General features: G+C 35.3%; 2 protein-coding genes across 5 annotated transcripts; one reads left to right on the forward strand and one right to left on the reverse strand.

The window, feature by feature from the left end:
- Positions 1-506: 506 nt before the first annotated feature.
- On the reverse strand, positions 507-4145 carry LOC133675333 (mitochondrial import inner membrane translocase subunit PAM16 like 2). 4 transcript variants are annotated; one of them, XM_062096684.1, is made up of 7 exons: positions 3988-4145; positions 3779-3862; positions 3254-3323; positions 2707-2833; positions 1647-1734; positions 1376-1506; positions 507-877 (listed from the first exon to the last, which is right to left on the reverse strand). In XM_062096684.1, the coding sequence occupies exons 5-7, from the start codon at positions 1702-1704 to the stop codon at positions 755-757; spliced, it is 312 nt and encodes a 103-aa protein (XP_061952668.1). In that variant the 5' UTR covers positions 1705-1734; positions 2707-2833; positions 3254-3323; positions 3779-3862; positions 3988-4145; the 3' UTR covers positions 507-754. The 4 variants fall into 4 exon arrangements, with proteins under 4 accessions (XP_061952668.1, XP_061952669.1, XP_061952666.1 ...); XM_062096685.1 differs by having other exon boundaries at positions 3775-3862; XM_062096682.1 differs by lacking the exon at positions 2707-2833.
- Positions 4146-5142: 997 nt separating this feature from the next.
- On the forward strand, positions 5143-5716 carry LOC133675499 (uncharacterized). The gene has a single exon (XM_062096902.1). It carries the CDS (start codon positions 5333-5335, stop codon positions 5558-5560), a length of 228 nt encoding a protein of 75 aa, XP_061952886.1. The 5' UTR covers positions 5143-5332; the 3' UTR covers positions 5561-5716.
- The last annotated feature ends 10832 nt before the right edge of the window (positions 5717-16548 follow it).

A 16548-nucleotide genomic window follows, 5' to 3' on the forward strand; every position in this document is an offset into this window, starting at 1 on the left:
TTTTACAAAATAAAGTACCTTATTTCAAAAATAGACTTTGAAAATATCTGGTCGTCAGTTGTTGCGATCGACGGATATTTCCAGTCACAAAAGGTCAAGATCATTCCAGAATACATTAAGAACACGGCTTGTCCCAAAGCGAAATCGTTGAAGAGATATTAGACGACCAATTGCCTCGGCTTTTCACCAGAGGCATTGGAGAAGCTACCTACGAGGCTATGTAGCTCAGTGGCCTTGGCAGGCTTTGCCCTGCCTGAGTGTCCTGGTTCGAGCTCTCATGTGTACCCAGCACATGAGGGTTTAACTATTGTGGTCAATTCGTGTGACTTGTTCCGCCCCCGTCCCGGGTTCGACCCTCTATGTGTACGCCTGTCACCCCGCGGTGCCTTACCTGCTCCTGGGCTTGCAGGATGTCCAGCGGGCCGTGGGGAATAGTCGTGGTGCGCGTAAGCTGGCCCGGACACCCCACGTAAATCAAAAAAAAAAAAAAAAAGTATCCTGTCCAATAAAAAGAAACCACAATGTCCACAAAAATTTATTGCACTGGTGAGATTACAATTAAAGTTGACAAAATGGCATTTGGTGTACACGATGTATTGAAAAATTGGATCATTGTCTATTTGATCTTAGACCAACTCAAGGAAGTCAAAAACAAAACTTCATAACAGATAATTCTATGAAATTAAAATGAATTTCAGGGGGGTGCATCAGCACATTGATGATCATGCCAAGATCAAGACAACGTCTAAATAATTCATGTATTTTCCTCGGCTTTCTTTTGATATACTTCTTCAAGGCATTCTTTAGCTCTATGAACCTTTGACTGCAGATAAAAGCTCCCATTTTTGGCATTATTCTCAAACAATTTGTCATATTTCTACATGCAAGCAGCAATTGGCATATTGTTAGCAATCATGAAAGATCTGATCTGATGCTGCAACAAAAAGTCGGAGTACAGTTTGATCTAAATATTGATTCCTAATATTTCATGTCTTGGTGGAGAACCAGGCATGATATCTAACTTGTATGTTAATTCCCTAATTTTCACTGTGTCATAAGAATTTTGGAACATTAAATTTAAAAAGCACTGATATCCTATGATGCTCATTTATATTTCCAGGAGATTAGGTTCCATGCAACATATAAAAGCTAAACTAAGATACAAATAACACTTCTTTTTAACCATCTTAAATGCTTGATCCAAATGGATTTGCTTTCTCAGAAATGGACATGTAATAAGGAACAAAGGGATTGAAATAGGATTTCTAAACTTCCTAGAATACATATTGTTCACAAATAATATCTACATATAGTGTTATGGTTACTAGTATTGTTTTCCACCAAGGACATGCATTCCTAGGGGCTGAAAACATACCTGCAAGATCTCCTCCCATGTTGAATGCTCAGTGATGCCTAGAACTTGCCTGGCCTCTGGTTCAGCCATCATTTTACTTCCTCTTCTAATATTCTGCACTGTTTCGTGGGCAACACCAGATTTTGAAGCATCTGCAATTGGTCAAAGAAGTTGTGAACAGATATCGAGGCAGCTAAATAAAATATGAAAATAATTAAAAGTGAGGCTTTTGGAAGTTGGTGACCCCTAATCTAAGCATCTCCAAGTGCTGAATCTGGAAAGAAAACCATACTTGCAAGTGCCTGACGGTATGCTTGAGCAAATGCCCTCACCATAATTCCAGAGCCCATAACAAGTAAATTAGCAAGCAGCCTGGCGGCCTGAATAAACACATAAAGGCATGTTAGCTACATGATCATTTCTCTTTAATAATTCCCTTTTCAATTTCACTTGAGGCGTACTAGGCCAAAGATCCCTGCCAATCAGAATTGTCTAATGAACCACATAGCAATCTCTTCTACTGTTCTCCATGCAAACGGCATACAACATTGGCTTACAATAATAAACCAGAAACCAGTCTTGCTGTGAACAATGAGGCCTTCAGCATTATCCAAAATTTAGACCAGGCGTATATCAGTTAAATAGCACAATCAAATCAAATCATCTCTTGGTTTCTGCAACAGACTATCAAATTGAAGCACAAGGAACCTGTCTTATCTGACTGTACAGTGATTAAAGTGATTAAAATACCTAAATGATGTCAACATATAACAATTACAAAAAGGCAAGATGGTCCATCTCAACCTAGCATGCAAACTGCATGCAACACCAATCAAAAACTGTATGTTATATCATTTACTGAGATGAGATTATCAAGGGAATTGAAGGCTTCATTTGCAGCTAACATAACCCTATGATATCTGGTGTCTATGCTTCGAGTGAAGTAAAACATTTAGCAACATATCACATAGATTCAATCTCAAAGCATCTATATTTTTCAAGTTATTTCCAAAGTGCCATGCCAATTACAAAGAAGTTGCCATAAGGGAGCCTTCTATCTCTCACCAAAAAAAACCCCTGCACCAAAAGTTAACTTTATATAGAACGAAGGTGGTGAGATTTAGATTTCTGACCGTTTTGTTATTAAAGCTCTGATATCATGTTAAACTAGAGAACACAAAATAGACACCAAAGTTTGGTAACATCTCTAGATGTTAATGTGTGCAATTGTCTATTATATTTACAAACTGATTATACAATTGTATCTATAAGAGGAGTATTACCCTATTGGACACGTACATTGGGCTTGTAATGTATTAGCTTAAAGTATAAATACAAGTATATGGCCTAACCTACTGCTGCAGGCCATCTTTCCTCGATAACTAGATAGTGGATTTGGCTAGGCGACTCTAGGAAGCAGCAGCTAAGGTGCTCGAACCAGGCTCTTGTCAGCAAGTCATTCACTTGCTTATCAACAGGCTAATACCACAATAAAGTTATCAACAGTCAAGGATGGATAGGGAAGAAAAATGTGAAAACATGATGTAGGAGCTTTTTTAGAAAAAATAAATACCCTCCTTGGCTAATTTTATTGTTTCCTACTATTTATGATTATGCTTTTCTAGATTTTTTTTTTCCTATTTGAATGAATACTTTTCCTAGTTTATTTTTCATATTCGGTATTGCTAGGGTTTTGTAGTTTTTTCTATATAAATAATTGTCATAGTTTTTTGGTAAATGGAGACACGGATGAATAAAAACTAAATATTTGGGAGTCTCCCCAAAGTTATGTTACGGTGTTCTTGGTCTTTGAAGGTATTGACTTGTAACAAAGAACAATATAATGCATGCAAGAGGATACGAAAGAAAAAAAGAATACCATGATCATAGAAAACGTACCATCAGTTGAGACGATGTACAATTCCAGGAACAGGAAAGGCTAGAAAGATTATTTAAGAATTCAACAAACCTACAATGCCATAGCAAGCAGTCAAAACACAGATGTATTTCCTTAAGCAAGTTGGAATGTAAAGGCTTTCCATGCTAATAAACGTTTGCATATTTAAGAGAAAACAATCAAACCATAAAAGAATATAAAAAAAAAACAAATATTTTCTAAGAAGATAAACAGTTAACCATAAAAAAAACCAGTGGAGTTATGCAATAGCTTTTATCATTAACCTTAAATAGACCATAAATGACAAACATCATCAATAAACTAGAAGAGCAAAATCAAAATTTGAAAAAACAAGTCATTTCTTTAAAAAGTAAAACTCAAATTACCAACAATAATTCTCTCAAGATAAGAAGAGTGTGTAAAATTGAAAATACACCACAAAACATATCCTTTTACACTGCTTTGCACATAATTATAAAAAATTCCTTGAATGACAATGAAAAAACAAAACAAGGACAATAACCCACAAAGATATTGTTACGATTAATTGTCTTGCAGAGAAAACCAATTCTAAAAGCAGCCCAGGAAGCTAAACCAATCCAAGCGGCCTCCTGAAACATTTAGAATTGAAATAATCATTACCGTATAAAGTATACATAAAGATTCAGCTGATTGAGCCAAGAAATAATTTTTTTTTTTTAAAGCTGGATTAGACAGAAGAAGCAGAAATTCTTACAGGAGAGAATTTGAAGCTGCGACAAAGCAGGTTGTCTCGTTTGAGGTTGTTTGGTTTCTTGCTGAAGGGAGATTAAAAATCAGGGTCTTAAAGTCTTGATAAAAACAAATCTTTCCAGAACGCTAGAAAAAGGCCGGGTGAAAGTAACCACCAGTTTGGCGGTTACTTTGGGCCCAAACTTTAGGGTCGAGAAACTTTGTTAGGAAATAGAGAATCTTAAACTAGTCCTCCAGATATCCACAAATTCTCACTTGAGTCACTAGAGTATGAAATTTATCGATTGGATCCCTAAAGTCTTATATTTTCTTCGATTAAGTTAATAAAATCCTTCTAATTGTGTTCTTCGTGAAATAAAAAGGCATGAATTTGAGGAAAACCTGATGTTTTCCATTAAGAAATATAAATATCTTAGACAGGGAGCTAATTGAAGATTGTGTAATACTTTAGGGACCCATTTAAACACATCTCTATTTTGAGGATGATTTGATGTTTTCATTAGAGAATGAAACACGTGTGTTACTTTGAGGACCCATTTATTGAGACTACATTCAGAGTTAGTTCATAGTTGAGGGAATGATTTGAGTTTTGATTAAAAAGAATCATGGCTTCTAAATTTAAGTTACTTTCAATATATGTTACTTAAAAATGAATAAACAAGTTAATAAATACTATGATTTTATATTTCTACTGTATTTAAAATGGATAAACAAGGATAAGGTGATTAATTCATAAGAATTATCTTCTATTTTAATCTTAATTTTTTAAATTTAAAATTTTATAAAAATAATACAAATTATAGTGGTTAGATTCAGCATAAAATATAATTAGATAAAAAATTTGAGTTATTAGATTAACTTGTGGATCACCATATCAACTCGAGTCTGTTTTATTATTATTATTATTATTATTTGTAATCCAAACATGGTTTTTTTAAAAAAATATTTTTTATTTTCACTAACTATATTTAAATAATATTTATTCTAGCATTCAAATTAATTTAAGGGAGTCAATATCAAATTGATTCAATTTAAAACCTCAGTTGTGTCAAACTTGATGGACTGGAATGGAGTTTAATAAATATGCGCCAAAGATGGTATTTAAAGTTTTGGCAAAATATAAGAATCTCCCGTAGCCATGATCATGGGCTATCAGATCAATCGACAGAGACCCACAAATTTGCGTGATATTATAATATTTTTTACACGATCGATCTTATCTATTTCCTATTCACAAATCAAAATCTTACACACCAACCTCTAACCTAGATCACCTTCACTATAAAACCCACCATTTTTCACACTCTAGAGGTGACACTTGTTGTAAGAAGAGAGAAATCCCTGAGAGAATGAAGAGGAGCAGCAAAAGCAGCAGCAACAATAATCCAAAGTCCGACGCGAGGAAAGATAGGAAATCAGGGACTGGAATGAGTGGATCGCCTAAGAAAGGAGGCCATGGAGGCAAGTTCACTTGGGCTGGTGATGGCTACTCTAATGCTGAGATTGGGTTCGAGAAGGAAGCTGTGGACGTGAAGGACCCTAACTTTGAAGACCCAGAAGAGATCCAGACTGTTTGACTACAACCCACCATCATCGTCGTCATCGCTTAGGTGTCTCTTAAAAAATGATCTGATCACGATGTAGAATGATCCCTAGTTTTATCGTTATATAAATAAGTTTTATTGGGATCTTTCTTGTTTATATTTGCAAAATAACAATTCTGGTTGAGTTTATTATAGTCTCCCTGCCTGTTAAAATGCCCTGATTTTCTCTTTAATCAGCTCAATAATTTCTTGTATGTATATGTGTGTGTGTGTGTGTGTGTGTGTGTGTGTGTGTGTGTATATCTTTGGTAAGATTCCAATTACTCTATGCACTAATTATGTTTATTCTTATTCCCTGTTCATGTTATCTCTATCATTTTAACTAAATATGTTCTTATTCTTTTTTTTATTCTTTTCTTGTTTGAGATTCGATGCTTGCTTGTAGAAAATGACCCCGATTATCAGGTTAAGATTTTATGGAATTTCTTTTTTCTTTTAACTAGGATAAATCTTGACTAAATCATGGTCAACACTAATGTAATTAAATTGATTAGGTCATAAATCATGATCATCAACTGAGTTAGCAATTAATCTAGGTTCTGAATTATCGGATTTATACATAGATTTAGTGGACTAGGCTTGGTTTTACAGTTATAGTCAAGCATTCCACTCCCTTTGAATTTTTATTTTATTTTATATAATCGTGGGCTTTTATTGCCCAGCACATTCAAATCTTGATTCAATGGAGATTAACTTTCGTGGATTGGTCTTGTAGAGCTTTTGCTTAAGCCCTTCTGGCATGGTCATGGACCTCATGGTTGCCGATTTCTATCTTCGGTTTCTGTTTTTGAAAATAACTTTTAAATATCGGAAAATAAAGGTAGTGATACTTGGAAGAACTAATAACTTGGGTCATTAAAATAAAATGAAAAAACCTGAAAATTATGAAAAAATGTTTTTATTTTTAGAAAACAGAAATAAAAATATGAAACGGCAACAATACCCCACATTTAATGTTAGATTCTTTTGATTTTAAAAGTAGAAATTATATGTGACAGAGCAACTCTCTATTTTCAATTCGAAAACGAATGTGACTTGATCTAAGACTATTTTAAATATTCCTTCCATCCCAAAGTTATTAAATCACCTTCAGTCCCGTTATATGGTAGACAGGTTAATTGGATTAACATATTTTTATGAAAAAAATTTAAAAGTAAAGTCAGGTTTTGATCGGATTATATGTTGATTTGCTGGAGTGTTAGAGTTTGACCTGGTTAATTTCCATTGAATAATTTTTTTAAAACTTTGCATGAGCTAGGTTCTAGATTGATTTGCTAGGCTTAGCCAAACTAAATTTAATAGCAATACATAATATTCACTCATAATAATAAAAAAGAAAAAGACATAATTTATTCAATGAAATTTTTGGCATGATTGAATCACTATAAAATGTTATCGTGTAGATGGGGTTTGTTATTTGCCAAATTTTGGTTTTTGATTTTCAAGCTTTATTTTCAAATATTGATTTTAATGATTTTACAAGATTCAAGATGTGTCTGTGGTGATTTTGTAGTGGTTAAAATAATAAGAAATGGTTAAAAACTAGATTGGTGGTCCACGCTACACTACAAGCCAAGTTAAATTAATTTCTATTTATATATAAAAAATGATGTTTAAATGATGTTAGTGTTTTTGAAGAAGTAAGGAAAATATGAGATCCAAATTATTGACTTGACTTAGCTTAATAAGCTCATTCAATTTAACAATATGATTAAAAATATATATCAATAATGAATAAAGTGAAAAATAAATTGGTCATAATTAACTATAGAAAATAAGCTGTCAATATCATATTTAGAAGGAAAAGAAATAAAAGCCCTTTGAAGACATTGTCATTCTATCATGGACATTGTTTTACCACTAGAAAAGGCTCATAATAACAATTCTAATTAACGCCACTGTGAAAGGCTGCATGATGACACCGAAAAAGGCTGTAAGATCAATGACTTGGAAAGCAAACCAAATAAAATGTCATGAAGCGAACATCTCATACTTATATTTAATCAATTAATTTAATTTAATTAAAAATATTTTCTTTTAAAAAGCTAAATTTAACAAAGAATGACAATTAAAAAGACTAGAGATAACCAATGATATTTTCAAAATCAATGAAAAATCCTATAAAAAACAAATAAAAAATTATAATGAACCCTAATCTCCAATTAAATAAATATTAAAAGATGAAACTGAAAAAAAAATAAGTTTAAAAAATAAAAATAAAAAATCAATCAAACTCGAGCAAATCTCCAAAACCTTAAATCTCTCAAACTTGTAACCTGTAAAATTCTAGACTCGAGCTCAATCAAGAAACTTAATTTCCAACTACTTTAACGGTGAATGATAAAATAATATATATATATATATATATATATATATATATATATATATATATCAAAGAAAAAAATAGTAATAAAAAAATATGAAGATAAGATATGATAGGAAAAAAACTGAAAGACGATAAAATTGTAAGAGTATTCAATTTTAAAAATTATCTCAAATAAAATAAATAATAATTAAAATAATAAGGATCAAATCTGACAGATGAAAAAATCAAAGGATAAAATTAATTTTTTTTAATTTTATAAATTATTTCAAATAAAATAAATAATAATCAAAACATAGAACAAATATAAAAAATAAGGTAATTGAGAGAGAGAGAGAAAAAAAAAAACTATCAATACCAAATCAAAGCTCAGGTGGCTGCGTGCATCACCTAGTAATGAAGGGCTATTAAAATAATTTGAATATTATTCAGGCTAAACACCCCTTCACACACGGTGTCTAAATAACCCAGAAACAACACCGTCAAAATATATATATCTTTCTTCATTGTTAGATTAGTTTAAATAGTAAACAAATCAAGAAAAAAAAATTCCCTAATTCATGAAATACAAAGGTATATATTTAAATTTTTTCCTTTCACTACCAAGAATTTCACCAAAGCTTGATTATACCCCTCCATTGGAGAGAAAAATCTTCCATTTAAGAAAAAAAAAATCAATCGTTACATATTTTTGCAAGAACAAAAAATAACTCAGTAGCTCCTCCCAGGGACTTCAGGGATGTTTCATTATGAAGAGAAGAACCTCGGCTAATATTAATTAATAAACCTCACATGCAAAGAAACTGGTGCGCATACAGGAGAAGAAAATTAGCACAAAAAAAAATTACATGATATGGAAATTAGGTATGTTTTTGTGTTTTAAAAATATTTTTAAAAAAAATAATTTTTTTTTACTTCAAATTAATATATTTTTAGTGTTTTTAAATTATTTTGATACACTGATATTAAAAATATATATTTTTAAATATTATTTTAATATATTTATAAATAAAAAATATTTTAAAATTAACAACACTCCCCAACATATTCCCAAACAGATTAGTGTAGACTTATAGCAGCAAATGGCCCGGAGTTCAAAGCTAAGATCCAACATTTCCTGAACCTCTCACCTCGACTGCTACACAGAAACACTTGACAGGGATTGACAAGTTCTAGAGTAGCAGTTGAGGGAGAGAGTTCAGAAGAAGTTGAATCTTCAACATCCTTGTAGAGAAACAAATAGAGGTGCTGATGAGAATGAATTGTGGAATGTGGACAACGTATATATTTTTAATATTGAATCTAGAAACCCATTGAGTCATGGGGAGTAAGCTCTCAACCCCCCACGAAAGGTTTCCAACATTCCCATTACTTGAAGCAATTATGTGATGCTGGAAACCTTTGAGGGAGTTGGGAGCTTCTCCAACCATTGTAGAGATGTACATGAAATCCTTTTCTCTGTGGCTATACAATAATATAGGCCTTCATGGGGTTTATATAGATTGGTTTGCCCACTTGGCGTTGAATTCTGGTGGAATCCTCCACCCAACAACAGCATTTTCTTTATCTTGTTACATTATCTCATGTGCAGATAACCAAATCTTAATTATTACCTGTAAAGGTGATAGAGATACCATATCAGATCTGCACCTTACTGTTCAATTTCCACTCAGATATTTTCTACTGTTGGTTTTCTGTGAAACCACTGGCAAAAACAATATAGTTAGCAACTTTTGGAGAATAATATAGATAGATATTCAATTGACTCGTTCTCTACTTCAAAATTCAAGGGAATGGTTAATGGGAATTCAAACTTGATGGATAATAAAACCATTTATTAATGGAAAACATGTCTCGTGAAATCTGGGAACAACAAGAGGCCACCACAAACCTATACATTCTAGACTTGGAATCCATAGCTGAAAGAATAAATCAAAGAAACTAGCTAGCCATTCACGCAATATCGCGATTTGGAGAACATTAAGGACATCCATTTTGGTTTTAAATTGACTAGCACAAGCATCTGATCTCTCCAATTGTCCAGATGAACCTGCCCAGAAGTTGCCAAACCACATAGTACAACCTTTTAAATTAATGTCATATTTGCAGAGACTTGGGCAGAAACATAAAGAATGTAATTAAGCTGTCAGTAAACAACTCTACCATTCTATTCTTGCAACTGTCCTTCCAAATTCCGTCCAGCCTTTAACGGTCTGATATGATTAGCTTGCAGATCCAGCGACGTCTGCAAATTCTTCTACAGCAACATCATCTAGCTAGGTCCTGCAGTACAAAGTAACGCATTTGCTTGGTTAAAGTAAGCAGTATTAATTCTTAATCAAACCACATACATTTTGGAACTCAGAGCTACTATTTGTATCATCAAGCAGAGGACTAAATTAAAATTTCTTTTAAAATCATATTTTGTGTAGAATATTTAGTCTATCAAACTTTCTCAAAGTATAGTAAAATATTGTTTGATTTTCCTTGATAATCATATAGGTGCTGATTATGGAATTCAATATGAAATTAAAGTTAGGATCTAAAGTATCCATAAGGAGGAGAATGCGAAGAAAGTTATTTAACATTGGCATTATGATAATGGACTGAGAATGAAGCACTCAAAAAATGAAGGGAAGAGACTGAAACCCTTTTTGGAGACTATTTTGTTTCTTTTATCTAATATTTACAACGAGTCAAATGAAGCTATGGTTGGCCCTAGGTTATTTTAGTCCTGTTGTTCCTTGAAATTTCTTATAAGTTCTAACCTTTCCCCATGGTTTTCTAGCTTGCATATTCTTTCAGCATTGCTTCATGGATTTGCGAAGCTTGCATATTCTTTCAGCATTGCTTCATGGATTTGCGAAACTTGCAGTTGGGAGATCAAAGAGAGGTGAAGATCATTGCACTGTTTGGTTGGTAATCTTTACTTGTAGGGCTCAAGTTATAACCTATATTCTGATGCGGCACAATCTGCAGAAACCTATTCAGGCACCTAGTTTTGGAGAAAATAGGCTAATCCAAACAAAAAGGTATAGAGTTCTTGTCTTGCATTTACTCCTTGGAGAATCTGTTGGTGGGAGGAACCACTGGTGGTGGCTTTGAAACACTCAGAGGGGATAAAACACAAAGTTTTATTTCAAGAACACAAGCTTACAGGAGCAAAATAAACTTACAACAAGCTTAACAATACACACCCTCTCTTTCTCTCTAGTGTTTCTCTCTATTCTCTCTACTCTCCCACACATAATAGCATAAGCTTAGCTAGCTATTTATACACGAATTCAAAACAAGATAATTCAACCTTCAAGTGTGAAGGCGGCTGTGGACGGTGGTGTGAAGGCGGCTGGCGGCTGCGGCTGGTGGCTGGCGGCTGGTCGGTCATAGCTGGTGGCTGGCTGGCCGGTGGTTGCCTTCCTTGACCTTCTAGATTGAGTTTAATATTCAACAAATCTCCCCTTTAAACTCAATCGAGGGATGTCATGCCAAGCATGAACTTTAATCGGATAAATGTTTCCCTCTTCAATGGCTTTGTCTTTTTGCACCTTTTCTTTTGCATTCTTCTTTATCTTATAGACCCCTTTGACACCTATTGCTTTCTTGCTTTCTGGTGGATAAGTCAGCTTCCAGGTATCATTCTTTTCAATGACATGCATTTCTTCATCCATTGCTTTTATCTTCTCTTCTGTGATAGCTTTGTTGAAGCTAAGTGGGTCATTATCTGCAAAGAAACAAAACAAATTTGTATCTTCCATTACTTGAGTGGCATCGTACAGCTCTTCAAGATTTCTCATCCTTCTTGGTTCTTCTGATGAGGATGCTGATGGTGGTGTTGATGATGATGCTCCTGGTGTGTTCCTCCTGTTGAATACAGGGAATCTGTGTACCGGACTTTGTGGTTCAGCTGCTGGCACAATCACTGGACTTTGTGGTTCAGCTGCTGGCACAATCGGTTCTTCGACAAGTACTGTTGGTACTTCTTCACCTTCAAGGATCAAATCAATGTTGATCCATTTGCCTGCTTCTTTATCATCATTCCATTCCCAAGATTTATCTTCTTCAAAGATAACATCTCTACTCATAATCACCTTCTTCGTGATGGGATTATATAGCTTGTATCCCATCCTTCTTTCACCATATCCGACAAAGATGCATTTCTCGCTTTTATCATCAAGCTTTCTCCTTCTTGCATCTGGGATCTTTGCATATGCCACACAACCAAATACTCGTAGATGAGTAACACTTGGTTTGTGACCACTCCATGCTTCTTCTGGAATGACTCCTTGCAAACTTCTGGTTGGGCAGCGATTCAGTAGATACACTGCACATGATACAGCTTCAGCCCAGTATTGCTTGGGCAACTTCTTTGCTTTGAGCAGACTTCTTGCCATGTCAAGAATCGTGCGATTCTTCCTTTCAGCTACACCATTCAGCTGTGGTGTATAAGCAGGTGTTGTCTGATGTCTGATGCCTTGTTGTGTACAAAAGGCTTCAAAGTCATTTGCTGTATATTCTCCACCTTGATCAGATCTCACGGTTCTGATCATGTAGCCACTTTGCTTCTCCACAATTGCTTTAAAATCTTTAAAACAATTGAATACTTCTGACTTCCTCTTCAGAAAGTATATCCACGTCTTTCTGCTAAAATCATCAATAAACGTGAGGAAGTACCTATTTTGTCCAGTCGACATAGGCGTAATTGGGCCACACACATCTGTGTGCACTAACTCCAGTGGCCTCTTTGCTCTCCAGTTGACTTCTTTGGCAAAACTGGATCTGTGATGTTTGCTGAGGACACAACTCTCACAGACTTCATCTGGATGATCAATGTGGGGCAAACCTTTGACCATCTTCTTGCTTGCTAGCATCTTCAGACTTGTGAAATTCAGATGTCCAAGCCTCAGGTGCCAGAGCCATTCTTCACTGTTGGTGATGGCACTCAAACACTTTGCTGCATCATACTGGATGTTCAAAGGAAACATCCTATTCTTGGACATTTTCACATAGGCCATTAATCTCCAATTGTTGTCTCTAATTGTTAGATGACAATTCTTCGAGTAAAAAGTATATCCTCTCTCCAAAAGTTGACCTAAGCTGATCAGGTTCTGCTTTATGGCTGGGACATAATAGACATTGGCGATGTGGCTGGAATCGCCGTTCTTCAACTTGATTGGGATGCTGCCTTTACCTTTGAATGGAACCTTTGAGGTATCTCCAAAAGTAACTAGACCTTGCTTGGTCTCATCTAGATCACCAAATAACTCTCGGTAGCCACACATGTGATTGCTGGCTCCAGTATCTAGATACCATATATTCTCCTGTTTCTCGCTAAGTTCTTGTTGGACAAGAAATGCAGCTTCTTCTCTGTCATCCTTCTCTGCATAGTTGGCTTGCTCACGTATCTCCAACGGAGCTTTCCTTTGACATTCAGTGCTATAGTGCCCAAATTGATTGCACCTATAACACTGGATATTTCTCTTATCACGGTTATTGTAACCGCCTCCTCTTCCTCTAGGAGTGAATGCTTGTTGTCTTTGGCCTCCTCTGGTGGTATTTCTGCCACCTCTTCCTCTGAAGCTTGTATTCCAAGAACCTCTTCCTTGGAATCTCTGAAATCCTCCTCTGGATTGTTGACTTCCTGCTTGAGCACTTGTTGAGGTCTCCCCTTGCTCATATCTGTCCTTGAGAGACAGCTTTGCTTGTAAGGCATGCTCAATGGCCTTATCTCCATTTCGCTTTACAATCTTCTGCTCATGAGCTTGCAAAGAACTCATAAGTTCATCCACTGTCAACTTGTCCACTTCCTTGGACTCTTCAATAGCGACAACAACAAAATCAAATTTTGGATCTAGGGATCTCAAAATTTTCTCAGTAATTCGAGAATCAACGATGGCTTCTCCATTTCTCCTCATCTGATTGACTATCACCATAATTCTTGTGTGATAATCAGAAATAGACTCCGAGGACTTCATCTGCAATAATTCAAATTCACCTCGCAAAGATTGAAGACGAATCTTTTTGATTCTGTCAGCACCTTTGTACTTTTGTTGGAGAGCCTCCCATATGTCATGTGATGTTTCAGCGGAAGCTATGATCTCGAATGTATCTTCATCAAGACCTTGGTAGATGATGGTCTTTGCTTTGTTGTCCTTCTTTCTGTTGACTTTCAGGGCTTGCTTCTGTGCCTCTTGTAAAGCATCTTCTTCTTCTTTGGACTCTGGTTCATCATAACCATAGTGTACAATCTCCAAACACTCTTGTGAACCAAGGAATGCCTTTAATCTGATGCACCAACTATCATAGTTGTCTTTGGTCAGCTTCGGGATGAGTGTTTGTGTACTTTCTGTAGTCATTTTGCTCTTGGAATGACTATATCTCCTTCTGGGACTTGAATTTGGCAAAACGGACACTGTAGATCGATCCGGAATGGTCGAAATAGTTGGGAACCGGTCTGACTTTGTAGAAATCGGGTCCGAAAATGGGTGAACCGGTCCAAAAACCAATTCTGGGCGTCGGGCGGTTCGCTGGGTTGAACCGGGAATATTCTGTGGAATATTCTATCGGCTCGGCTTCGGCTAAGAGCGGCTCGGCTTAGCGGCTCGGCTTGAAAAGGGAATATTCTCGGGAATATTCTTTGGCTCGGCTGGAGGCTTGGCTTGCGGCTCGGCGCGGCGCGGCTTAACGGCTCCAATATGGCGCGCGTGGACGTCACTCGTCTTCTTCCTCTGGCGCGCGTGGGTGCGACTGGGCTACAGTCACCGGATCTTCAGGCGGCGCGTGTGGACCACCCCGGTGTCCGATTGAGCTGATTTTTGCGGCAGTGAGTTTGTATGGATGAGCTCTACACGGTGGAATGATCAAAACTTGTTTTTGACAACTTTGAAAATTCGGCTATCTCTGAAAATACTTCTGTTTTCTGACGAACGGGGCTCTGATACCAATTGTTGGTGGGAGGAACCACTGGTGGTGGCTTTGAAACACTCAGAGGGGATAAAACACAAAGTTTTATTTCAAGAACACAAGCTTACAGGAGCAAAATAAACTTACAACAAGCTTAACAATACACACCCTCTCTTTCTCTCTAGTGTTTCTCTCTATTCTCTCTACTCTCCCACACATAATAGCATAAGCTTAGCTAGCTATTTATACACGAATTCAAAACAAGATAATTCAACCTTCAAGTGTGAAGGCGGCTGTGGACGGTGGTGTGAAGGCGGCTGGCGGCTGCGGCTGGTGGCTGGCGGCTGGTCGGTCATAGCTGGTGGCTGGCTGGCCGGTGGTTGCCTTCCTTGACCTTCTAGATTGAGTTTAATATTCAACAGAATCAATGTCTCTCTTGATCACGAGCACCAAGTTGGAGACAATCCCTCAACATCCAAGGATTGGATTCCCAAGAGATTAGCATTCCTTCTGATCACATGTTATATTATTCCGTTTGGGTCAATATATATTCCAGCCCTTTATTCCCCCCTTTTATCTCCCACTTTTATCTCCTTCATTGACATATAAACGAAAGCAGCTCTTACTTTACTACAACAATATCAAAAGTCAATTTTTCAGTATTATGAAGATAAAACAATCAGAGTAATAAACAGTTGACCTCGAAATCGAGTTCAAGATTGAATGTATCAGTATAAACTCAGAAGGGGTTGGAGACTGAAGGAGGGAGCTAGTTCCCTCCTTTGTAAACGCCGTCTTATTTAAAATTCATCAAGAGATATCAATGTTTGAGTTAGTTGCAGAGTTCATGGAGGAAATGGATGGGTGATGTATTCGAAATTGTAGCAACTGAATATCTTGAGCATTCAAGTGAGGGATCTACACTATTAGAAGAGGAACTGACTATATGAATGATCTAGTAAATGCTTTTTATTCACTATTATGATAGGTTTAGATCTAAGAGGAGTTATGGTTATGTCAAATTTGGTTAGCATCTTAATATTATGACGAGAGATTGGATTGAGCTAAAATTCTTCTAGGTGATTCTACTTGTAGTTTTTTCATTGGTAGCCACGATGTAGTTAATTAGACTATTGGATCTTTAGAATCATGTTTCAGGTCTAAATATTTCTGTTTGGATCAATTTTATTATTTTACTTATGTTTTTTCAAATTTTATGTTTTAATTTAGTTTTTCTTGTTTATTTCCTTTATGTTTTTTGTTTCCTAGTTGTTTTCTAGTAGAAGTAGAGTTTTTCAGTCTATTTGTGTTTGAGAGTGTGATTGTGGTTTCTTTTCAAAGTGCTTTTTACTTGAAAATGTATCAAAATAATATTTTTTTTTATTTTTTAAAAATTATTTTTGACATCAGCATATTAAAATGATTTAAAAAAATAAAAAAATATTAATTTAAAGCAAAAAAATAATTTTTTTTTTAAAATTTTTCAAAAGCGCTTTTGAAACGCAAAAACAAACAGCGCCAATTTAAAAGTCTTATAAACCACTATTTGAAATAATTTTGTTATTTTACCTATGTTTTTTTTATTCTATGCTTTAATTTAGATTTTTTTTATTTCTTTTATGTTTTTGGATTTCTTAGTTGTTTTTTTAGTAGAAGTGGAGTTTTCTCACATATTTAAAAGTTTTATAAACCTCTTGAAAAAATAGCTACCATATATTTTATATTTAAAGAATAAAAC

Source organism: Populus nigra, chromosome 16, assembly GCF_951802175.1.
Source record: "Populus nigra chromosome 16, ddPopNigr1.1, whole genome shotgun sequence".
Lineage (NCBI taxonomy): Eukaryota > Viridiplantae > Streptophyta > Magnoliopsida > Malpighiales > Salicaceae > Populus > Populus nigra.